The sequence below is a fragment of the Notamacropus eugenii genome, chromosome 6 (assembly GCF_028372415.1).
Source record: "Notamacropus eugenii isolate mMacEug1 chromosome 6, mMacEug1.pri_v2, whole genome shotgun sequence".
Classification (NCBI taxonomy): Eukaryota; Metazoa; Chordata; class Mammalia; order Diprotodontia; family Macropodidae; genus Notamacropus; species Notamacropus eugenii.
This window is the reverse complement of record NC_092877.1, coordinates 79,273,072-79,298,269: the sequence shown is the minus strand read 5'-3', so window position 1 is coordinate 79,298,269 and position 25,198 is coordinate 79,273,072. Positions and strand designations below refer to the sequence as shown.

Genomic DNA, 25,198 nt, shown 5'->3' with positions numbered 1-25,198 from the left:
AAAAATCAACATCAAATTTGAAAAAAAACATTAATCTTTAGATGAGAAGCAAATTCTATAAATGTTTACAACACTATTCGAACTCACTGATAATGGAAGAGGGAAAAAGGAAAACAATTGACCTTGATTATCATCATTTCCTAATAAAGTTCAACTGTAAAAAAGTTGGTCCAAAAAAAGTGGGAAGTTGGAATCAGAAGCAGCAGTGTGGATTCTCAAACATATCAGCCCCGGACAGGAGTCCAGTGAAAGTATGCAAGAGAGAAATCCGCAGAACCCCAGGTAACTGCAGCAACCACTCCTGAAACTATCAGCCCACAGATGAAATATCTGTAAATCACCTACTTGAACTTTCAGGAGCCAAGATGGTGGAGTAATCTGTAAATGCTCTCCCACTCCCCTTGTTCACCTTAAAAAATCCAGAGAATATTTCCTGGAAAAATCCTCGAATAGTAGGATCAGCTGAAGGGGTAAACAGTTTCTGAGCCTGTAAGGCTAGAAAAAAATCACAAAGCGGAGGTGGGTCCCTCTTGCTGTGGCTTAAGTGCAGGACTAGAGCTGTCCCAGACAGCCTACCTCAGTGAACCAGTTGGAGATCCTGAGCCCCATTGCGGTGGGGTCCATAAGTATCAATGCCTCAGCACAACCATGGGAATCAGGAAGACACTAGCACAGACAGGGTTTACCAACTGCTGAGTCTACCTGTGCTCTAACTCTAGAGTGGAAACTTCCTGCGGCCAGACCACCCCTCCACCACACCTCACACAGGGCAGAGAGTTCCAGGGAAACTCTGGGAAAACTCAGAAAGACTACACCTGGCCTCTGCTTTGGCACACCAGCCAGCTCAGCACCAGGCAAGCTATAGCACTCCAGCTTCTAGCTGAAAGAACCAGAGGCCACAAGACCCAAAGTCTCAAGTTCTAAGCACAAGAACCGTGGGACAGAGTCCCCTATGACCCAGAAGCAGAGATCCACTTTAAAAACCAGGAAAAGGGTGATCATCATGAGCAAGAAGCAAACCAGAAAACATAAGACCATAGAATCTTTCTATGGGAACAAGGACCAAAATACGAATGCCAAAGAGAGCAACATTGAGACTGTTCTCCCATCTGAAACCTCAGAAAGGAATATGAACTGGTCTCAAACCCAAAGAGCATTCTTAGAAGAGTTCAGAAAGGACTTTAAAAGCCAAATTAGAGAGGTAGAAGAAAAACTGGTCAATGATTTTAAATACATATGAAAAAAGAATTCAATGAAGAGAACAGTTCCTTAAAAAGGAAAATTGGACAAATGGAAAAGTACAAAACTTAATGAGAAAATAACTCCTTAAAAGGAACAACTGGACAAATAGAAAAGGAGATGCAAAAGTTAACTGAAGAAAACAATCTATTAAAAATTAGAATTGGACAAGAAGAAGCTAATGACTCTATGAGATATCAAGAATTGGTCAAACAGAATCTAAAGAATGTACAATAGAACAAAAAAAGTGGGAAAATGTCTTAGCCAGCAAATACTCGATCCTTTTGCCAGGTGCAGACAGAGCAGCCAAGGCTAATAACAGTTTAGAATGCAAACTCATTTGTAAAACACTGTGGCTGAAGATGGTAGAAAATTATAGACCATATAATAATTAAAATATCAAAAAGCAATAACAATGAAAATAGGTCTAGAGAAAGCTTGATATGAGAGACCCAAATAAGCTGCATCATCTGAAAAGCCTAATGGATAACTTGAGGAAAATGGACAATAAACATATGCAAAGATTTGTTTCTATCCATATTTGGATGCTCAGACTTTAGTTCCTAACAGGTTTATCTGAAGAAAGAGAAGTGATATTTAAGAAGATAAAGTCTGAAAAGCAGGTCAGAACAGATTAAGTACACAAATGAATTCCATGAAAGAAGTGACAGTCATAAAAGTACTGAAAGACTGCTTTAAAAGACATCTCAGGAAACTATACATAACAAACAATATGAGGGGTGGGAAGGTGCAACAGATGTGACTAAGACAACATCAATAACTACCAATTCCTATGACATCATGTTTACAAAATCCTTATAAGATTGATCATTATGCATATCAAGGGTATACACTACATGAAAATATGGGAAGGGAATAGGCTTTCACAAATGATTCTCCACAATGACCTCATTTTTAGTTAAATGAGTGAGATATGCAAAGATGTTATGTTTATTCTCTGTTAAGAAAAAACAACGCCAAAACATGTGATTTGGTAGAACAAAAAATAGCCTCAAGCATGGATTCTTAACCTAGGGTTATGAACCTTAAATGAATAAATGACTACACTTCAATATAACTGATTTTAATCTTGTGTATTCTATTTTGTGCATTTGAAAACATTATTCTGAGGAGTCCACAACCATAAAGGTTGAGAAGACCTGACCTAGAGGAAGGCTTCTACCACAATGAGTAGTTTCTCTACTGCAAATCCATGGGAGAACATGGACAAGAATAATATTAAAAAAACAGCAGAGACAGGCTGTGATCTGTAGACATATTCAAACCAATAATATCATGTATCTTTTGAAGCATTGCAGTTACTATCAATAAAAATCAGAATCAAAATAAGGATTATTCATTCACTTGTCAGGTACTCTACCGTATCTGTTTTGTTCTAGGGCAGAGCAGATGTTCTATAAAGTAACTGTTGATGCTTACTGATGATGACTAAATAACTTAATAGATTATATTCCTTTAACTAACATAAAGATAAGCTCTATTCTGGTTGTTTGACAAAACATTTTGATTGTACATATCCCATCCTTTCCCTCAGCTAGACTCTCTGTCCCATACTTGTCTAATCAAATACTACTCATAGCCTATCTTAACTCCTCTATCAAGTAACCTCAAATCATTCCAAAAAAATGACTTTCCCTTTCTTTCTAGCTATTCATTTGGCACTTAATTACATACTGCATATGTATATTGCAATTACATATAAATTATATGTTATTTATATTTTCACATGTATGTGTCTATGTGCTGTGCTGTATAAGTGCTGCCTTGGCATTAATGGAATGTTAAAGAACTGAAGGAAACCATTTGAGGATGTTAGGCTGCTCCTCTGGTCAACAATTACACAGGATGGGAAGGCAAGGACAATCTGAGATCTATACTGTTACAGTGATCAATAACTTCACTGATCTGTCGTGGTATTGATTTATATGCTTGATACTATTTTTTTATGTTGATATATATACATATATACATACCGGATTTATATCAGGAATTTCAGAGACAAAGATCTAGATACCTTTAGTCTATACTAAACAACAATTTTACCACTTATTCATTCAACAACTATTTCCAAGTATCTACTACTTAATCAATCTCACCCCAGAAACAACTTAAAAGTCAATCAAGACATAGACATAAATATTAGTAACAATTAAAATTTTAAAAATAAAAATTTTTAAATATACATTATAAAAAGTAATATAACAAACAAGGGGGTGGCGTGAGGTGATGGTTTTCCATCCTAGTATAGTACTGAAGGTCTAGACTAGGACAGAGTCAATCTTGAGCCATTTGAGATTTGGACAAATGCCTCACAGGTTTGAGTTGGTTTTAGTCATTATTAGGGCTTGTTTTTGTTTACAGCTCTAGGAGTCATCCTAAGCCTGAAGAAATTCAGCATTAAGATGGGCTCTGACAGATAAAGATTAGGGGTAAAGGCATCATTTAGAGATAGCATTGCTGTTGCTGGCTTTTTAATCAATTAGCAATGTTACAGGCCTATGAGTAATAACTGCAGAATAGGAAGAGTTGCACCTTAATATGTCAACAGATCTAACAACAAACCATCCAAATACAATTAATTATTTTAATAAGCAGTTTTATTTAATTGTATGAAAATCTGGAAAAGAGATGACATTAATAACAGTCTAAGATTAAGACAAAAGGCATGAAAATTGAAAGTCAGAGATCTTGATAGGCTGAACGGAAATCCTGCTGCTATAATACCATAATTACTCCTAACTAGCACTGAGTTTTATGTGAAATATTGTTCTATAAATCTTTAATAAATGTAAGCAGGGTAAAGATTACTAGCTAGTCTTTATCTCTACTCAAAAAACATATTTGTGATCATATATAAATAATACATCCATGATAATAATTCCCAACCTAAATTTTGAGATCCACTTCTTTAACTTCAGTTTTTTGGTAAGTTTTCCAATATTACACATAAAACATTTTAGCAATTAAAAATTCTCCTTCCCTCTTCCCCCAAACAATGACCCTGTGGGGTAAGTAATGCAAATGTTACTATTCCACTGAGGAAACTGCAGCTGAAAGAGCCAAGCCATAAAGTTGGAAAGGATCACAGCACAGATCTGAACCCAAGTCTATTAACACTGAATCCAGTATATCCTTTCACAACTATAGCACACTGTAATAAAGTGATATGTAAATTTCAGCTTAATACTATGGATATTCTATATTTGATATATTTACTAGAGGACATCTAGTTCATGGCTCAAAAAGATGTTAGGAAGGAATTTTACCTTTATTTTTCCTATAACTTTCCATTTAGTTGTCAAACTGTTAAAACCAATGCTGCTCTATTCCACTAGGTGGCAATAAACACACAACTTAGATTTAATTTACATCAGACAATTGTATAAAGCAATTCTTTTATTTCTAGTGAATTAAAAAAACTTACCTAAAATATTGAAACGTATTACAATTTAGATTCTGAAAAATGTGATACAGCATCAAGAAACCCTCTTTGACCAAACAGCACTACCAAAATTATACTATTTAGAAAGCAAAGATTTAGAGCTGGCAAAGACCTTTGAAACTCATTGAATCTAAAGGCTTTATTTTTATACGCAAGGAAACTAAGGCCTTAAATGAAGCTGGTAAGCTACTTTCCCCGGGTACAAGCAGGTATAAAGTGTCAGCTTTTAAACCTACTACTTCTGAATAAATGATAACATTTGTATAAATATTTTATTTTGCAAAGCACTTTACATATATTATCTCACTAGAAATCTAGTATTTTTTGTACTAGTCACTAAGTGACAAATGAAAATTTGTAATCTTATGGAAGACCTCTAACATATGAAAATCATGAAAAAACACTCCAGATTAAAGATGATTTAACCTAATAATAACTGATATTTGCTTTAAGGATGGTAAAGCACTTTAACTATTACCCCTTATCTGAGCTTCATCATAGTCCTATAAGTATGAGGTAGGCAGAACAAGTATTACTACCTCCATTTTGAAGAAGTAAGAAACTAAGGCCAGAAAGGTAAAACAATTTGCCCATTGTTAAAAAAAAAGCTTCTGTCAGAGATTAGACTGAGCCCAACACTTTCTAAAATCAAGCTTAGGGCTCTAACCACTAATGCCGTTAGTGCTGCAAGTTAGGAACTGAAGGGCTATGAAACAAAGAAACAAAGAAATCATAAATATGATTTAAAAAATAACTGTAATCCTAAAAAAGGCAATTTTGGATCAGATAAACATTACCGTTATGGAATGTAAGCTCCTTAGGAGAAGGAACTGTTTCACTCATTGTATACAGATAAGGTGCTTAATAAATTGTTGACTGATTTGATTATTCTTGTCAGAGCTCCACTCCTATTATGTAACCTAGACATTTTTAAACTATCAGTATGGTGGCAGAATAGGGTATGGTTTAAAGAGATGGGCTTACATCAGGAAGAGTTGTTAAGTTATGACTGACAAATATGGCTGAGTTAGTCTGGATCAATCATTTAGCCTCTCAGCGCCCCAAGTAACTCTCTGACAAAAAACTACACACAAGAAGCTACTTTATATTGGTTCAAAGTTTCTACACCAGGAATTCCTAGACCAATTAAATCAAAGTTCTGGAAATATAACAAAAATATAGTCATTTTAATACGAAACACAATAAACCTTTTAATTTATTCTTGCTGAAATAATTTCATCTTTTTTTATAAATTTTTGATAGCTTTTTTTTACATTTTCATAATTTCTCCCAATCTCTCTGCCTCCATCCTCCATAAGAGTCATCCCATATAATAAATATTACCTTTAACAGAAAAAAGACAAAAAACAGAAAAAATGGATGGAAGCATTTTAAAAGTCTAAAAATATATGCAACATAATACATGTGTGTACCTCCCAACTCTTCAAAAGCGTCTTTTCATATCCTTTCTTTGGAGCCACACTTGTTCCTAGTCATTCTGAAACAATCATTTTCTAGTGATTTATATCATTCTTTCTATTTACATTGTAATAGCTTCTTATGTAATTTATAACATAAATATCTGCTGCATTCTGCATCAGACTATATAAATATATCCATGATTCTCTGTATTCATTATACTATCATGTTACAGAACAGTAATATTCCATTACCACAATGCGTTAAGCCATTCCCAATCAGTGGGCATCTACTTTGCGACCACAAATTTTGCTTTGCTATACATATGTTTATTGAGATATTCTCCTTATAAATGATGGCTCTGGGGAATGAGTCTAGCAGTGGAATCTCCAGGTCAAAGGATAGGCACATTTTAGTAATTATGTCTGCACAATTTGGAACTGCTTTCCAAAAAGGCTGTACTAATTCACAGGTCTACAAACAATGAAATAACGACCTGATCTTCCCACAACTCCTCTAACGTGGACTACTGTCATCTTTGCCAATTTGTTGGATGTGAGGCAAAACCTCAGAGATCTTTTGATTTGTGTTTCTATTATTAGTGATCTGGTGTATTCTTTCATGTGGTTATTAATAATGTGCAATTCATTTTAAAGAACCCATTCTTTATAAATCCTTCTACGCCTATCTATTGGGGAAGTTGTTTTGGGGGTATGTGTGTATGTACACGAACACATATTCTTTTGGTTTTTTTGCAGTTTATGTTTTTTGTACACTAGGTTACTGAGTTCCATTGTTTCTGATTATCTCTTGTCTGCTATGTTTGATTACTCCACTTTTTAATCAACCCTAAATGGATGTGATGGTTCCTGCATATATACATACATATGTATATATCTATTTAGGAATGGCTTTTGGTATCTGTGTGTGTGTCCTTTGTCTCTATAAGTAACATTTTGTAATGAAATCTATAAAAGCATTTATAGGTAGGTTATACCTTTTATAGTTATTTGGAATGAGATTTCCTTTACTATCATCAATCAATAAACATTTATTAAATGCCTACTATGTGCCAGGCACTGTTATAAGCCTTGGGGATATAAACACAAAAAAAGAAAATCTCTGCCCTCAAGGAGTTTATAATCTAACGAAGGAAGACAAAACACAAGAGGAAAGCTCAAGGAGATTAGGAGTGGGGGATCAGGGAAAAGGGGTACCAGACTGGAAGTATGGTAGAGGAGTAAGTCAGAGAAATCCCTAAGGTAGTGCAGCCAGGTGGGAAATGAGATTTCTGACTTAAAATCTCTCTTTAAATGGAGATTTAGAATTCATAGCCCCATCCCCCAGAGAGGCCGAGGGTAATGATGAAGTGGAATACCAAGGCTGAAGAGATCTTAAAGGATGATGAGATTATCACAATAATGAGTTTCCTGGGGCATGGTAGAGAAGTTAGTCAGAAGTCCCAAGGTAGTGCAGTCAGGTGAGAAATTTCTATTACTGCCTGTTGTGTTTTGTTATTACTACACAGAAATGCCATTAATTTTGTAAGTTTATTTTGTAGTCTGTAAGATTTTTGTAGTCTAAATTTTACTAAAACTACTAAATGTCTCAATTGGTTATCTTTGCTGATTATGTAAGATTTTTCTAAATAAACCATCATGTCATCAGGAAATAAGGGCTATTTTATCTCCTCTTTACCTATCTTTATGCCTTTAACATCTTTTTCTTATTTATGATGTTTGCTTTTGGCTTAGATACCTTTGATAGCATTAAAAAAAAAGTCACTGTTAACAATTTACAAGGTTTTTAACAAAAATGAGTGTTATACTTTGTCACACTTTGTCAAAGGCTTTTTCTGAATCTGTAAGAGATGGTTATGACATTCTGGATGTTTTTGTTTTAATAAGATGAATTACGTTGATTATTTTCCTAATGTTAAACCATCTTTGCATCCATGGTACAAATTCAACTTGGTCATAATGAATAATTCCTAGAATGAATTGTTATAGTCTATTTGACTGGATTGATTCAAAATTGATATTCATTAATGGCATCGCTCTGCAGCTTTTATTTGTTTTATCCTTCTCTGGTTGAGGTAAGAGGATTATATTCATGCTAACTTGGGAATTCAGAGTTCTCTGCTTCACTAAATTTGATTCAATTTCCATTGTCTTGGAATACTTATTCTGAGATGTCTGGATTCCATTAGGTATCCTGGAGGTCATCTTCCCTTGTACCATTAATATGTCCCTACTAGTCTATCTGCCTGTACTTGAGAATTTTAACTGAATCTTCTCCTCCTGAGATCTTTGGTGATTTTCCTCATAATCTCCTATCACTTACTTTCACTTTCCTCTTTGATGGCAGATTAACCAAGGGTAGGACTTCAAATCTATCTTCACCACTTCTTACGTGGACTTAATTAGCTATTATTAGTTAATAACTTTCAGTTAATATTAACTTTTTACCAATTTCAACCCCTGATCTAATCTGGAGGGACACTGAAATGGATACCAGTCCCCTTTCCTTCAGGCCTGGTGGAACCCTCCACACAAGTGGACACCCTTGCCATAGTTTCCTTGGTTGAGCTCTCTAGCTCAGCACTGTGCACACAGCTTATATTGCCATCTAAGGGAGAATACATTTTCACTTTCCTTTGATTCCACCTCCCCCACTGATGGATGGTGGAAGAGTTTATTTGTATTGCTTGTTGCCACAGAATAATGGGGAAGGCATATGGTCAGCGGGGGCATGCTAACAGACACTGCAAGGGAACTGTTGAGTGAAACCCAGAAGACAAGCTTAAGAGTTGATTTGAAAAGCCACTGTCAGAGCATAAGCAGTGATGGAGTAGTAGGTACTAAGTAAGCTTGTTAGGGATCAGTTTCTGTACTGTCAATTCCTCAGGTTGTTAAATGGTTAAGGTTCTTGGTAATAAGCCTCCGCATCAGTCTCTGCTTAGTATTTTTAAACTTTCAGTTTTACTTATCAGTTCAGTTAAGGTTTTTTTATTTGTTGTTTTAATTTTATCTCTACTTTGATTTCACAATTTCTTTTTGTATTTGGTTGGGTTTTTTGATTTGCTGCCATAAAGAAGCCTATTCACTGAATGGGTGTATCTCACTCAAAGTGAGAATGTGATAAGACTTAGCCTGAAAGAGCCAGGGTCTCCCATTGCATCCTGGGCCATCTCTAGTCATTCTGATAAATATCAGGCCACTGGACTCAGATGCCTCAGGAGAAGATAGTGAGGTTGGTGACCTTGCACAGCCTTACCTCACTCAAATCAAAGTCAACTGCAAGTCATGTTATCATCTTGATGTCATAGTTCTCTTTGAGAATTAAGGACACAACACTTTGCACAATATTCTTTTTTTTATAGAGTTCTGAGAGGTACTGGGGATAAGAGAAATGCTTAATTCTATACCTTGATCCAGAAGTCTTTCAATACAATCAACATGCCAAGTAGTGGGAGGCCATTTTCAGCCACGTTTTCAAGTTTCAGTACAGCATATACGGCTGGTCAGAACCATTTTGAAATTGAATCAGCAAGTTAGAAGGATATTTTCGAGGGTAATTAATGTCCTCCTACCCTTGGGTGCTCCAAAGACTCGATGTTACTTCTACAAGTAGAGGACATCAAATTCTCTTCCCTAAACTAGTGATTTCCAGGAACTTCTTCCTATCATGGAGTGAACACTGTTACTACTCTCTTACTCACTCTTCCTGTACTGTAGCAATGAAATTCCATAGTGTACTAATGAAAAGCCTAAAAAATGCTCCTAATTTTGGGTACAGGAGTATTGTGTGTGAGTAACAGCAAGGAGCCACTGGGATTTATTGTAATGGGGAAGGGGGTGGTATCATGATCAAGCCTGTGCTTCAGGAAAATCAGTTTGGCAGCTGAGTGAAGGATGAACTGCACTGAAGAGAGATATGAGGCAAGGAAACAAACCAAAAGCTATTGCAATAGTCCAGGAATCAGATGATGAAGACCTTCACCAGGGTGGTGGCTGTGTCAGAGGCGATGGGATGCTAGAAATCTTATGAATGTAAGATCAATAGGACTTGGCAAAAGATTGGATGTGGAGTATTAGAGAGTTGCAGATGTTAATCTAGGCTACCAGCCTGGGTGACTGAGAAGATGGTGGAGCCCTTAATAGTAATATAGAATTTCAGAAGCAGAAACAACTTTGGGTGGGATAGGGTGGGTGGTAATAATGAGTTAGTTCTGGATATACTGAGTTTAAATTACCTATGGGATATTCAATTTGAGATGTCTAAAAGGCAGCTGGAGATGGAACAGAATGTTAAAAAAGAGGTTTGGGCTGGACAAAAATGTCAGAATCATCTGCAGAGATGACGAGTTTTAAGATCTACAAGATCTTGAATTATAAGCTCACAAAGTAAAACCAAACAGAGGGAGAAAAGAATAAGGTCCATGAAAGGGCCTTGGGGGAAAGTTGCCAGGAAAGTTACTCACAGTTACCAGGAAAGATCAGTGTAACAAAAACCTAGAGAGAGGTTTCTGAATTTTTGACAAATGAATACAGGGTGATAGTGCCAAAGTCTGCAAGGAGGTCAAGAAGAACCAAGACTGAGAAAAGGTCATGAGATTTGGTATTTAAGAAATAATTAGTAACTGAATAATTAGAAACTTCAACCATTTCAGCTGAAAATGCTATCCACCTCCAGAGAAAGAACTGTTAAATACAAGTATGAACAGTATGGTTTTGCATATATTTATAAAATGTGTCCAATGGTAGCCTTCTTTAGCGTAGGGTGGTTAAGGAGGGAAGGAGAGAGTTCGGAATTTAAAATGTAAGAAAAAGTTGAACTACCCTCCTCTCTTCTTTGTTGTTTGTTTATCCCTGAGTTCTTTATCCTAAGCAATATGCCTTCTTTGATTCTCCTTTTTTCACCAAATATTGCTTTAAGAGAAATCTTTTGCTATCTTCAGCTTTCCTTGTCAGCCTCAACTTATTCTGAGCCTTAGTAAACAAAGGCACTGTGGTAGAATAGAAAATGAGTGTCACTTGTAGACTCAGAGAACCTAGGTTTGAATCCTCAGTCTTCTATATCCCACTTTATGATATGGACCAATCACTTAAATTCTCTGAGTTCCACTTTCCTCATCTATAAAAAGAGGAAGTTGACTAGATGACATCTAAGATTTCTTCCAGTTCTAAATCCATCATAATTCCTGCAACCATTCTTATAGGATCATAATATGATTTAGTATTTTTCATTTACAACCAGTCCTTGCTTCCATCTTTTTAAAAATCTAAATTGGTTGGTAAGTTCCCTATGTATTCACATTGTGCTGTTTAGATAACTACCTCTCTTCTTTCTTAACATTTTCTGATTATTTACTGAATTCTCTTGTATTTGGACTTCATGCATCCTTATCGTGATAACTTCTGTACAGCTGTTGTACACAAGATAATATATAGCCATCCTTTTTTCTGACCTCTTTAAAATCTGTTCTCCTGAAATCTCAGGAGCATGTACGACTATGCCCAGGTTTCTTCTCCTATCACAAATTCTTTTTTTGTGTAAGTGAGTTAACCAGGATTAAATAACTTGCCAAGGGTCACAGGGCTTGTAAGTGTCAAGTATCTAAGGCTGGATTTGAACCCAGGTCCTCCTGACTCCAGGGCCACCTCTATGAACAATTCTACAATGGAGTATTCTATCAGTCCCCTACCCCCGCTTCACCCAGATTCCAAGCATGTCTGCTCTATTTACCATTTTTGCCCTGTTGGTGAGAACCTCTGAATGGCACAGGGCAAATCAAGTAGCATCCATGGCCATCACTTTCCTCATCTGTAAAACAAGGGCAATGGTCTACTGCGGTGGGACCTCAAGGTCACCTGTGACCATCTAGTTCCTCAAGTGCAGACCTTTGACTGAATCCAAACTTCATAGAACAAAATCCCTTAATAAAAGGAGTTGTTCCAAACCAGATTAAAATGTAAATGAGAACTATTTAACAAATAAAATAAAAATACAATGGAAAAGTAGAATGTTAATATGTGGTTTTCTAAATCAATATGCAGTCCACAGGGATTCTTATGCATGGTTTTGTGGATCTTACTTCTATTTGAGTTTGATTCTGCTTTAGAGGATAGATCCTTTCAGTGGTTCTTGAATGTGGTCAAGAATGGAATCATTTAAATAAGTCAAATAATTATTAGCTGCCCTGGCTTTAGCAGAAGAGCAAGATATTTATCACTGAAATAAACATATAATAAAAAAACTTCCATTAAAAAAAAAAATTTCCATTTAACAAAAAAAACTTATTATCCTACCTTTTTTCATTTCCATAAGATTTTTGTGCAACTTTTGCATGGAGGATTAGTACAGTTTGATCACCTCGCTCCTTTAGATAGTTTCGCATTGCTTCCCTAGAGATTAAATTTGAAAATGATTAGAGGAAAAAGTTTCGAAAGGATCTGTCTCCTTCATAGATATCAGTAAAATGAATACTATCAAGTAGCTCAAATACTTAACCACTTTCTAAAAACCAAATTAAATTTCCTCAATATGGAAAATTTCAATCTTTACATATTTTAACAAGAAATTTTTTGAAAACTACAGAATAGTTTGTTGGCTTACTTGGTCTATTTTTATCAGGATACACAAATAAAAAGATTAGAAAGGCATGCAAAGAAAGCAAAAGTAAATTACAATTTCTAAGTACTTATAAATTTTTAGCCCAGTTCAATATTACATCTCCCAGTTCAAGAATATCAATCATCATTATATACACTGTTAAAGTTATTCAACTTTTACAGACCAAATAAAAATGCTTTTGAAGCTTCATACTTCTAGTTATGCCTTGCCCCAGACTCCCTGAAATGGGAAGTACTGTTTTTCCTAAATACAAACTCTATGTATAATCAATCTGAAACAGAATTTTTATTAATTAAAAAAAGGAGGATTCTATGGAGGATTATGTAGTATGGACAAAGATCCAGGATTTCATCAGTAAGAACTCTCTCCTCTAACATACATCTCCCTATATATCTAACCACATTTTCCCACAAATGCACCAAAAAGGTGTCTCATAGACATCTTTTTTTTAAAGTCAGATCTGCTCTATTAAGATTTTCTCCATTTTTTTTTAAGCTAAGAAGGGGCTTGAGGTAAAATGCCATCCACATCCAAAGAAAGAACTATGGAATTGGATCACAAATGAAGCAGAATATTCTCTCCTGGAAAATAAATAAATAAATAAAAAGTAAAAGCCCCTTAGGTTTCCAAAAAAAAATAATATAAAAAGCAGAATTAGTCAAATGGAAAAGGAGGTTCAAAAGTTCACTGAAGGAAATTGTTCTTTAAAAATTAGAATAGAGCAGGTTGAAGTTAATGAGTTTATGAGAACTCAAGAAATCATAAAACAAAACCAAAAGAATGAAAAAATAGAAATCAATGTGAAATATCTCACTGGAAAGACAACTGACCTGGAAAACAGATCCAGGAGAGATAATTTAAAAATTATTGGTCTACCTGAAAACCCATGTTCAAAAACAGAGCCTAGACATGATCTTCCAAGAAATTATCAAGGAAAACTGCCCTGATATTCTAGAACCAGAGAGTAAAATAGTAATGGAAGGAATTCACTGATCACCTCCTGAAAGAGAATCTACAAGGAAAAGTCCTAGGAATATTAGAGCCAAATCCCAGAGTTTCCAGGTCAAGGAGAAAATATTACAAGCAGCCAGAAAGAAACAATTCAAGTATTATGGAAATATAATCAGGATAACACAGTATTTAGCAGCTCTGTACACTAAGGGATTGAAGGGCTTAGAATATGATATTCCAAAGCTCAAAGCAGATGGGATTAAAACCAAGAATCACCTGCCCAGCAAAACTGAGTAAAATACTTCAGGGGAAAAAATGGATTTTCAATGAAATAGAGGACTTCCAAGCATTCTTGTTGAAAAGACCAGAGCTGAATAGACAAGTTGACTTTCAAATACAAGCATCAAGAGAAACATGAAAGGGTAACCAGGAAAGAGAAGCCTTAAAGAACATATTAAAGTTGAACTGTTTACATTCCTACATGGAAAGATATTATTTATAACTCATGAGACCTTTTTCAGTATTAGGGCAGTTAGAGGGAATGTGTGTGTGTGTGTCTGTGTGTATGTGTGTGTACGTATATATACATATATTTATGTAGGTGTGTATGAATAGGTATGTATGTGTATATTATACATATATAGGTATGTATATGCACATGTGTATGTGTATACACACACACACACACACACACACAGAGGGTACAGGATACACTGAATATGAAGGAAGAATACCTGAAAAAAAAAATTTACTGCTGAATGGAATGTACTAGGACTAAGAGAAAGGGAGAGGTAGAATGTAGCAAATCATCTCACATGAAAGAGGGAAGAAAGAGCTTCTACAATGAAGGGGAAGGGGGGGAGATACAAAGAAATAATTGAGTCTTACTCTCATGGGATCTGACTTAAGGAGGGAATAACACACTCAATTGGATATGGAAATCTATTTTACCCTACAGGAAGGCAAGGGGGAAGGGGATAGGAGAGGAAAGATAATAGAAGGGACAGCAAATTGGGGAAAAGGATAATCAGAAGCAAACGCTATTGTGGGAAGACAGGTCAAGGGAGAGAATGGAATAAATGAAGGGCAGGATAGGACAGAGTGAAATGTGGTTAGTCTTTTACAACATAACTATTATGGAAGTGCTTTGCATGGTTACACGTGTATGACCTATTCTGAATTGCCTGTTTTCTCAATAAAGGTGAGTGGGGAGGGAGGGAGAGAATATGGAACTCAAAGTTTTAAGAATAAATGTTAAAAATTGTTTTAGCATGTAACTGGAAAATTAAGCTATGTAGGCAATGGAGTATAGAAATATTTGGTCCTACAGGAAAACAGAAGGGAAGGGGGATGGAAGACGGGTGGGTAACTAAAGGAAGGACAGACTGGAGGAAGGGGTAGATGAGGTGCATGCTGTTGTGGGGTGGGGGTGGGGAGAGATGGGGAGAAAATTTTGAATTCAAATTTGTGTGGAAGTCAGTGTTAAGAACTGAAAAATTAATAAATTATACATATATATATATATATAAAAGAAATTACGGAAAAGTTATCTGTTATAAAGTACTCTGGACTCACTGATCAATACAGATTGTGCAAGAAAATGCCAGAATCATAGACTAGAAACTTGTCCCCATAATACAAACACAGAACTCAAAATGTTCTTTAGTGTTCAATCAGTTAATTAAACCTATAGCATTATCACAGACAAAACTGTTGTTCACAGTTTCCTGGAAATAACAATGATTTATGAAAATTAAAGAACAATGCTTAAAATAAATGCTGCCATCCTGAAAACTCAATCCAAGTTATATGGAATGTAAAACTTTCAAAACACGGAAACCTAGTGGGGAAAAAAAATAAAATCATATTTGAAGAGAATGCAATACCTATCATCCCTATCACACTGTATTTTAATGGAACTGTCTCAAAGATGCTAGCAACAAGTTTACAATTCAGCTTACATCCTAAGACTTTAACTATAGAAAGGCAGCAATTTTATTTATTTCTTCAATAGTTCTCAAATATTAACTATAAAATAATAGCTAGAGAACACCCTGTTTCTATCTGGACTTTATCCAATATAAAACGAGAGGAAGGAGAGGCGTAATGTTAGTTTACACTTACACGGTGCTTTAATGTTTGCAAAGCACTTCTTTGCTCCAGCTCTTCAGGCTAGGTAGGTGCTATTATCCTCATTTTACAAATGCACAAACTGAAGCTAAGAACTGTTAGGTGACTTGTGCAGGGTCATAAAGACAGCATGTTGAAAGCCAGATTCCAACTCTGATATTTCTGATTACAACTCTAACATTAGCCATTATGACATGTCACCTCGAAAACAAAACAATCAAGGCTGAGCATTAGGAAGATTAATCTGGTGTCTGTGTCTAAGATGGATGAGAGAAAAGAGAGATTAGAGGTAGGAAGACTTGTTAAGAACATATTACAGTAACGCAGATGATAGATATCATGAATCTTTATTGTACACAGACTTTGATATGCTCCTTATGTAATACACTTTGTACTACTGAAGATTCAACTAATCCAATGATTTAGGAACTTCCACTCCCCCGCCAAGAGTAAATGCAAGAGGAGTATAAAAAAAATTTCTGCCTTTAAGAAGAGAATAATCTGGAGAGTCAAAACATCCAACTATGAGATATTTGGTTTTCTGTTTAGACAGTTTGCTAAATGTTAAATTACCCAAAAAGTTTAACAAAAATTTTAATGACATGTAGGCTGACAGGATTCCAATGTTCTTTTGTTTTCTCTCTCCTTCACATGAAGTATCAAGCTTCTTGAGGAAAAAAACAAACAAACTGAAGCCCTATAATGTGAGTGTTCCATTAGTACTAGGAGGCTAAATTTTACGTGCTTAGGTCAGTCAGAAACTGCAAAAAATGTGGAAAATTGGACTTTGAAATCCAGACTGGATATAGGAAAAATATTAGATTCTTAAAAGATCTAATTCCTTTATATCCATTACAATCACAAATTACCTATATATCCTCCTAGAAAATGGCTTTACCATTCTTCAACAGATTTAAAAACAATGGGTTTCTATTCCTTGACTACTAAAGCTTAGTAGTTTCAACTTTCTGCCCCCTTAAAAAGCTGTAAAAGAAAGGAAATGTATGCTGTAACTGACAAGAATAGTAATAAAGTTGATGGTCTATTTGCCATCATTTCTTAGTATGAAGAAAGGCTGCTCAAATACCTATATGGGCATACATAAGAAGTATTTCTTCTAAATTTAACAGATTAATAAAATAGCTTACCCTTTCAAAGATAGCAAAAAGTCATTATGAATGAAAGGATAAGTGTTAAAATAAAATAATTGAAAATAAGAGTATAGTAACTATCTAGATGTCTCATCACTCACTAGAGCACCAAGACTCTGGCTGAGCTATTATTGTGTTAAATGGACAGGTTAAATGCTTTTAGAATTGTAACCTGACTTTACTCAAGATGAAATACAGTGGAAATACTTTTCACAATATAAGTCAGATTTATAAGAAGCGTAAGAAGAACAAAACCTTTATACTCCCACTTTCATTGACTTTTCCAAGACCATAAGATTTGGAGAGTGACTTAAGTTCAATTGTTGGCAGAATGGTAAATACTGAACAGTAAAGATTTTGGATAGAATTATGACTAAAATAAAATATGCATATTTAGCATAGCCAGCTATTTAGGTATATAATATCCTTTAGAGAGAATGACATTATGTCAGATCTATCACTAGAGGGGTGAGGAAGGTTCACTGGGCTCAGTTTAATTCTACTTTATGGACTTTTATTTGACATATAACACAACGCTTAATAATTATTTCTCTTTAGTCATTCCAGGTTGACAGGGAATGTATACAGTTATTTATTCTTTCTGCTCTCTCACCTAATTACATATTTGCCTTTGCCTCCCAGTTCTAAAACATTTAGTGCCTTAGAGACCTGCATGTAATATAAATCACATATGTATATAAATAACCATTTTCCATTTAGACACTGGATACTGACAGCCTGAACACGAATTTGCATACATCTGCTTAATAAAGCAGGATAGAAAACTGTTTTAGTAATTTTCCCTCCCTTTTTAGAGCTGTATTAGACTGCCTGTTCTCTAGGAAAACTCTGTGAAAAGTCTATAAGCTTCATCAAAATTCCTGAAGCCATTCAATCAGGAACTGCTTTATACTGACCACAGTACTCTGGCAGCATATACACAAGAAGCCATGTGAACCTCTTGCCCAAACACTGGCAATTGTTTTATATGTCACCCTGCACCAGAAAACCAAAGATTTTCCCTGGTGATTCAAAGTTGAACAACGCCTGTTGTGTGAATGTTGCATCTCTAGCAAGTATGCTGTGTTGACAGGAAAAAAAGAAAGAAAAAGAAAACCTGGATAATTAAATCAAGAAACTTGGGAGGTTTGGGGGACATTTGAATTTCAGAGATGTCAAGAAAATCCAGATCATGTTTTGCAAAATGGAAGTAACCTCTGACTGTAAAATATAAAAGCTAATCTTAAACCTACTACAAAGGACAACATTCAAATTCTTGAAAAGTTTCATCTACGTCTTCATTTTCAAGTTACTGATTTTTTTTTTTGCCAAGATAGGTCCACAAACAAAGGGTAGGAGTACTATCAACCCAACATTACTGAAGTTATTCTAGATTTAAAATGGCAGGAAGATGAAACCAATTAACATACAAATGTAGCTGCTAAAAATAGTAACAGAGAGCAGTCCAGGTGTGGTACGGCCACAATCACAACACATTTATCTTTAAACCAATATATAAATGACAAACTGGCACACTGACAGTTTAAGATGGAAGAGAATTTGTCAATCCAACTGACAAAGGGCAACAGTTAACTTGGTAGGCAACCAACTTCACTAAGCATCGAGGACACCAGAAAAGAACAAAAACAGACATCAAGGAGCTTACGTTGAAATGGGAATGAAAGGGGGCTAACGCAAACAAATTAGGAAAACATAGGATACATACAGAGTAGATGGAGAGGGAAGGTATTAGCAGCTGGAGGATCAAGAAAGACCTGCTACAGGGGAGATGTGAGTCGTCTTAAAGGAAGCCTCAGAAACTGGGAGGCAGAGAGGAAGAGGTGGCTAGTGTGAAGACACTGAGATGGGAGACAGGAGTATCTTGTTCAAGGGAACCACAAGTATGTTAGCATTACTTTCATAGACAACACTAACTCTAACACGTAACAGACTGGAAATTTTAGCTTTTTCTGTTACTGAGAGGGATTATTTACTGTTCTTTTGTATTAGTAAGGAGAAATAAATTAGCTCTTTCCCTGATGGTTCCCTTTTGACACTAAATAGTGATGGGAAGTATTGTCTACAAGAAATCTGTGACACTGTGATGCTGAACTCATGACTGAATTGAAGCAGTTTCATTGGATTTTTTTCTGAAACCTATCAGCATGGTTAATGTTCCTAGGTGAATACCCAAAGATTTTTTTGCATGCTAGAATTTGCTAGCATATACTTGAATATAGCAAAAGATGAGTTGTTTTTATTGATGGGGAAATAAGAATCACGTTCTACAAAAGGGTCTGGTATAAATACATATAAATCTCAGTTACATTGCCTCAGATGCCACATTTTTTTGTGGACCCATAACTATTGTTTCCAGCTACTTTCAACTTTGGTCACCGTTTCATTTCCTACTTCTACCATATTCCTACCCGTAACTATCATCTTTAACAGGCAATTAATATAAAATAATTCCCATAGAGAGGCTCTCCTGACTTCAATCAAGTTCATCCCCATCTTGGCTCCCAAAACTTCTACACTATTCCCCAAATGCCAAAGCTAAGGGCTCCCCCTTCTGGAAAAGCAAGAAGGAAAATATGACTTCAGGGTTGTCAATAGGTACTTTTAAAAAGTTTCCTTCCTGTGTCATCTTCCCTCTTCCAATCTAATTCTAAAAACATTGGTCTGACAACTATTAGACAAAACAGTTATGCTTACTCACCATGGCCCACAATAAACGTTCAGTAAATACTTGTTAAGTAGCTACTGGCAAGGCAATTCTATTGGTTCTGGGGAAACAAAGATTTAAAAGAAAAATACATTCCTTGCCTTTAAGGAGCTTATAGTCTAATAACAGGGGACTCATGGGATGGGTATGACATAAATATGATGCAAGGTAACATATGATAATAGTAAAAGGTAAAATAAGATAAGAAAAATTAAGAAGGGAGAGATGGCTTTTATGTGGGAGCTGAAGAGAGAGGATAATGAAGGCTTCATGAAATGGCACCTGAGAGAGAAGATAAAAATTTCAACATGAAGATAGGAACATATTTGAGGCAGGAGATTACAGTTTATACCAGTGGTTTCCAGAAGGGGTGTGTGATCAATATCTATCAGGGTAGGAAGGTGGGTTGCAAGCCACCCTCCTCTGAAACAGTCAAGCATGGGACCTTTCCCCAAGAAAACCATGCCTACCTTTATCTCCTAACACTCCCAGACTCCACCTTTTCCCTCCACTGTGAAAGTTCCTAATCTCTCCCCTTCTAATTCAGGGATGACCACTAAGGAGAGTTATAATCTAACCACTGGTTCTAACCAGAAACCATAGCAGCAGCTGCACAACTGCCACTGGGGAAACCCTTCTTTCTCTCATACCCACTCTCTGCCTCCCACAAAACCTCAAGTGCCCCTTGGAGAGCAGGATCTTTGCTCTCTAGCAATGACATGTAAGTATTCCCCCCAAAACAGATTAGGATCTATTTTCTTTTTGAGTGAAAGAGAACAAATCACACAGGATAAGCAGGCATGAGTGGATCATGACCTGCATGTAAGAACTATTTCCCTCCTTCTCCTCAAACCCATACCCTTCCAAACTTCTCTGCTACTCTCCAGGGCACTGCCATTTCAGCAAGTCAGATTCATGACCATGGTGTCATTCTTAAATCTACTTTCGTTCATTCCACATATCCAATGTGTTGGCAAATCTCATTGTTTCTACCTCCACGTTTTTCTGTTTTTTCTCTTTCCATTTAGCTACCCTTGTTTAATTAAGTCCTTATCACTTCTCATCTGGATTACCACAGTAGGCAACTAATTGGTCTCACTGCCCTCAGTCTCCTCTATTTCTAATGCATTCTTCACAGAGGTGCCAAAGCAATTTTCCTGAAATGTCACTCCTACTCAAAGTTTAATGATATCTTAGTAGTACCTTACTGACTCTAAGACCATCCTTAACTCATCAGTTTTTAATGTCTATTTTTGTGTAATAATGTATGATGTACATAATTATTCGTAAATAGTACATTTATGATTTACAAATAAATATACAGATATGAAGGAAGAATGCTTTCTTTTTTTTAACTAATAGTATGTGCCATCAAAAGTCCATAAACTATTATTCTACATAAATGCTTGCATGAAAGAGAGTACAGGATAAGATCAAGGAACAATCCAGTTTAGCTAAAATTTAGCATGTATGAAGGGAACATGAAATAAGATTATAATGGTAAGTTATAACTAGATTGTAAAGAGCCTTACCTGGCAAATTAAGGAGTTGGTCATTTTTCCTACAAGGTATAGTACTACTAAAGACTTTTCAACAGGACAGTGGCATAGTCTGACCACTGTAATAGGAAATTTTTAATATGGAAGCTGTAGAGAGCAAATTTCTTTAGGTTAAATTTCTTGAATCTCATTTTTGCATTTTCATCCTCAATATCTAGCATAATGCTTGGCATATTACTGGGAAATTAATAAATGCTTATTGATTGAAGGATACTGTCATAAGTCTAAGCAAAAAAAAGTAATGAGTATAAACTGGGGTTATACAAGTATGAGCAAAGAGGAAGAGGAAAGAGAGAATGAGACACAGGGGAGGAATCAACAGGATTTAGTAACTGATTGAATGTAGAGAGGAGGGAGGGGGAGAATGACTGAGGTTTGGAGCCTGAGTGACTCAGGCTGTTCTATTTCTGATGTTTTTAGCAGAGATAAGGAAGTTGAAGAGAGGGGTAGGTTTTTCTGGGGAAAGATGATGAATTTTAGATATGTTATCTTAGGGGTATCAGTGGGACAACAAAGTGGAGAAATCCAACAGTGACCAGAAATATGATAACAGAAATAAGGGAAGCTATTGAGACTTCATAGAAATGATAATTGAGGCAATAGGAACAGTAGGTGTCAAAGGGGATGGAGGTAGAAGGAAGGAAAGGAAAAGGGAAAGGTTGGGGTCTTATGAGGTACTCACATTGAGAGGTTGAGAGAAGGAAGATGAACCAGTGAAGGAAATAAGAGAGCCAGAGAACTTGTGGAAGAATGAGGAGGGCACTGTCAAGGAGGCCAAAGGAAGGGAGAGCATCAGGTATGGGGTAGTGGTGGTGGTGGTGAGCTGTTTTTTCAGTCGTGTTCAAATCTTTGTGACCTCATTTGGATTTTTCTTGGCAAAGATACTGGTTTGCCATTTCCTTCTTCAACTAATTTTACAGATAAAGAAACTGAGGCAAACGTGGTTAAGTGACTTGCCCAGGGTCACATAGCTAGTTAAGTGTCTGAGGCCAGATTTGAATTCATGAAGATAAAACTTCCTAATTCCAAACCCAGTACTCTCTCTATCCACTGTACCACCTAGCTGTTCCATGAGGAGCAGTGGTGAACAATATCAAATGCTACTGAGAAAAGGCCAATAGAGGCAGCAATAAGGCAATTAAGTCTTCAGCTAACTCTGCAGAAAGCAATTTCATTTGCATGGTAGGTCTGCAAACCGCGATGCAAAGGGCTGAAAACTGAATGGGTGGTGAGGAGGGTATGTGCTATACAGATTCTAATTCTTCTCAAATACTGCGACGAAGCTACCTACAGGACAGCAGACAGAGAACTGGTGCTATAAGCAGGAGATTCCTAGATTGTTTCTCACATACAATAGCTATTGAAAGTGCCACTGGTCAGGATCTGAAATATATATGTTTTAAAATTCTGGTTGAACTTTAGGCTCTGTCAACTTGTATTCTATAATACATCCCAGCTACTGACAATTTAAAAAGTGCTAGCAAACCTGAACAACAGAAAATAAGTTGTCTGTGAAGGAAGTAAGTGAAACAACAGTACAACAGCATGTAATGACGATATGCTAGCAATACAACTAAGAATGGCTGATAAATTATAGGCCCAGAATTAGAGTTTTGGGGGAAAAAGGCCGGATAATCGGAAACGAACCTTTCGAGCCCATGTGCAACTGTTATACCATTGCGTATTCTTACTATCGCACTAGTTTATTTACCACTTGCACATTTACATTTTGCCAGTCCCTATAATTTCTAATGCCAACACTGTAACTGCAAGCCAACAGAGTCTATACATCCAAGCCACAGTGAAAATATGAATGGATAATTTACTGACTGTACTCCTCTTCTACCCCAAAGCAGCACCGTGTGAAGGGTTGGAGGACATGGGATCAAATCTTCTCTCTGCTGCCTGAGGCCTCTTTAGCCCTGGGCAAATCATTTAACTTTTATGAACCTCAGTTTCCTGACTCATAAAGTAAGGCAACTGTAATCGATTATTTGATCTCGAAGGTCCCTTCCAGCTCCTAATCCTAGCATCAAAAGCAGGGGTTCTTAATCTTGTGAACCTTAAAAAATGTTTTTTTTTTTTTAACTATTTCAATGATTGGTTTCCTTTGTAATTTTATGCACATTACTTTATGCATCTAAAAACAGTATTCTGAAAAGAAGTCCACAGATTTCCCCAGACTGCTCAAGGTATCTTTGAAAATAAATAAATAAAATTTTTGAAAAACGAAGAACGCCTGCTGTAACATCACAAGGTCAGCTCAATTTACCTCTATTGTTTTTATCCTTAATCATTAAAAACAATCTTGTTAACAAGTAGGAAAAAAGGATTTCACTAAATAAAGTCAGCATATCATCAGGTCAAAGTTTTCATTCATAGTCTAAAGCCCAATAAAACATATCCTTTTATAAAAAAAACCTATATAGCAGATACTTCCAAGCCTCCATTAATATCCTTATTTCATGTAACATTAAATGTGACAAAACTCCTAGTAAAACAAAAATGAAAGGTTTTTCCTACAGACTGCTAAAAATCTGATGTGTACTATTAGTTATAGAATCTAACCTTCTTTGTCTGACAGTAACCAGGTGAATCACATTATGTGCAAATCCTGCTGCAATAGCTAACAACTTTCATACTGAGGCAGCTGAAGCAGTGGTCAAAGGATTTAACTGTGGTTAACACTCTTTAAGCACTCTTCCTTTTACTGTCAGTAAAGAAGCTACTGCTGAAAACCAAAAAATTGGAGCATCCAGAAGCAGAGAAATTAGTGTGTGAAAAATGAAATACACATCTTTCGGTAAACACGGGAAAATATGAATAAGGTAGGGAGTGAAAGAGAAAATATTTGGGTAAAGATTAAATTCATTCTGGATAAATACTAATCATAAGATTTTTTTTTTTTTAGTTTTAGCTTTGGGGAAATAAAACACTGAATTTACACAGATTATGCCACTCTAGTTAAAGTTTTCTAAGTACATAATTGTTAAGAATATTTTTACTCCAATGACATATTAAAATGCAAACATTATTGGAATGTACTCTACAATACAGTCAATATAACAATAAATTACAATCAGTGATTTCACTGAGGATTCCAGAGCCAGATTAGCAAAATGAGAAGGGTCCCAAAAGTGGTAGGACATAAGATTATTTCAAGTTAGTGAATCAAAAGTACTACTTTATCTTGCCAAAAAGGCCTATCTGTTATACAATAGTCTATTACAATCTAAAAGGACATTTGATTTCTCTAATTTAACTGAAAGAGTAAGGAAAATTTGCTTAATAGACAAAATAGTACTGGTGCTAAAGTTAGAGAAAAAAGATTTTTGTTTTTAAATAAAATACTAAGCGTGTCATTAGTATCGGAGCACATCAAACAGTATGGCATTTGTACAGAGTCATAAAATGGAAAAAATACTGCTTTAAGGAGTCCAGGACTTCATTCTAAGTTGAAGACTGGACGTAACTGGCCCTGTGACTTTGGGCAGGTCACATTATCTTGGTATGTATTAGTTTTCTTGTGCTAAGGATTTACTTTTATTTAAAGAGTGGAATTCTTACCTAGTGAGTCGTTTAGGTTGAGGCCGTTCACCAAATTTCCTATGAAAAAAAGTAAAAAAATTAAAAAACTTGTAGAAAACATTTCACAGTAAAAATGTTTTTCCCCTTCCTTTTTTTACAAAATTTTCAGATGTAGTGAAAGCCTTTCTATGACATATATACTGTTTTCAAAGTCTGTTAAAAATATTCTGGAACACAATGAAAAAATGCAGAGTAGTAAATAAATGCCTGAACTCTGAGGCAAAATGACATACAATTCTACATACCATTTAACAAAATATCCTTAAAGTATTTTCTTTTCCTAGGATCACAAAACCAGTTTTAGAGTTGGAGAGGGACCTGAGAGGTCATCTACCAA

General features: G+C 35.7%; 1 protein-coding gene across 9 annotated transcripts in view; it reads right to left on the bottom strand.

Annotated features, from left to right (window-relative positions):
- The window catches only part of RBPJ (recombination signal binding protein for immunoglobulin kappa J region), a 110,342-nt gene that overhangs the window by 18,974 nt on the left and 66,170 nt on the right, over positions 1-25,198 (bottom strand). For 5 of the 9 annotated variants that reach the window (XM_072620407.1, XM_072620408.1, XM_072620410.1 and 2 more), the window contains 2 exons: positions 24,841-24,879; positions 12,433-12,528 (listed from right to left, as the gene is read on the bottom strand). In XM_072620407.1, the coding sequence (XP_072476508.1) occupies positions 12,433-12,528; positions 24,841-24,879 (135 nt within the window). Of the gene's footprint in view, positions 1-12,432; positions 12,529-18,715; positions 19,205-24,840; positions 24,880-25,198 lie in introns of those variants that run through there. The other 4 variants (XM_072620414.1, XM_072620415.1, XM_072620411.1 and 1 more) reach the window with 2 other exon arrangements.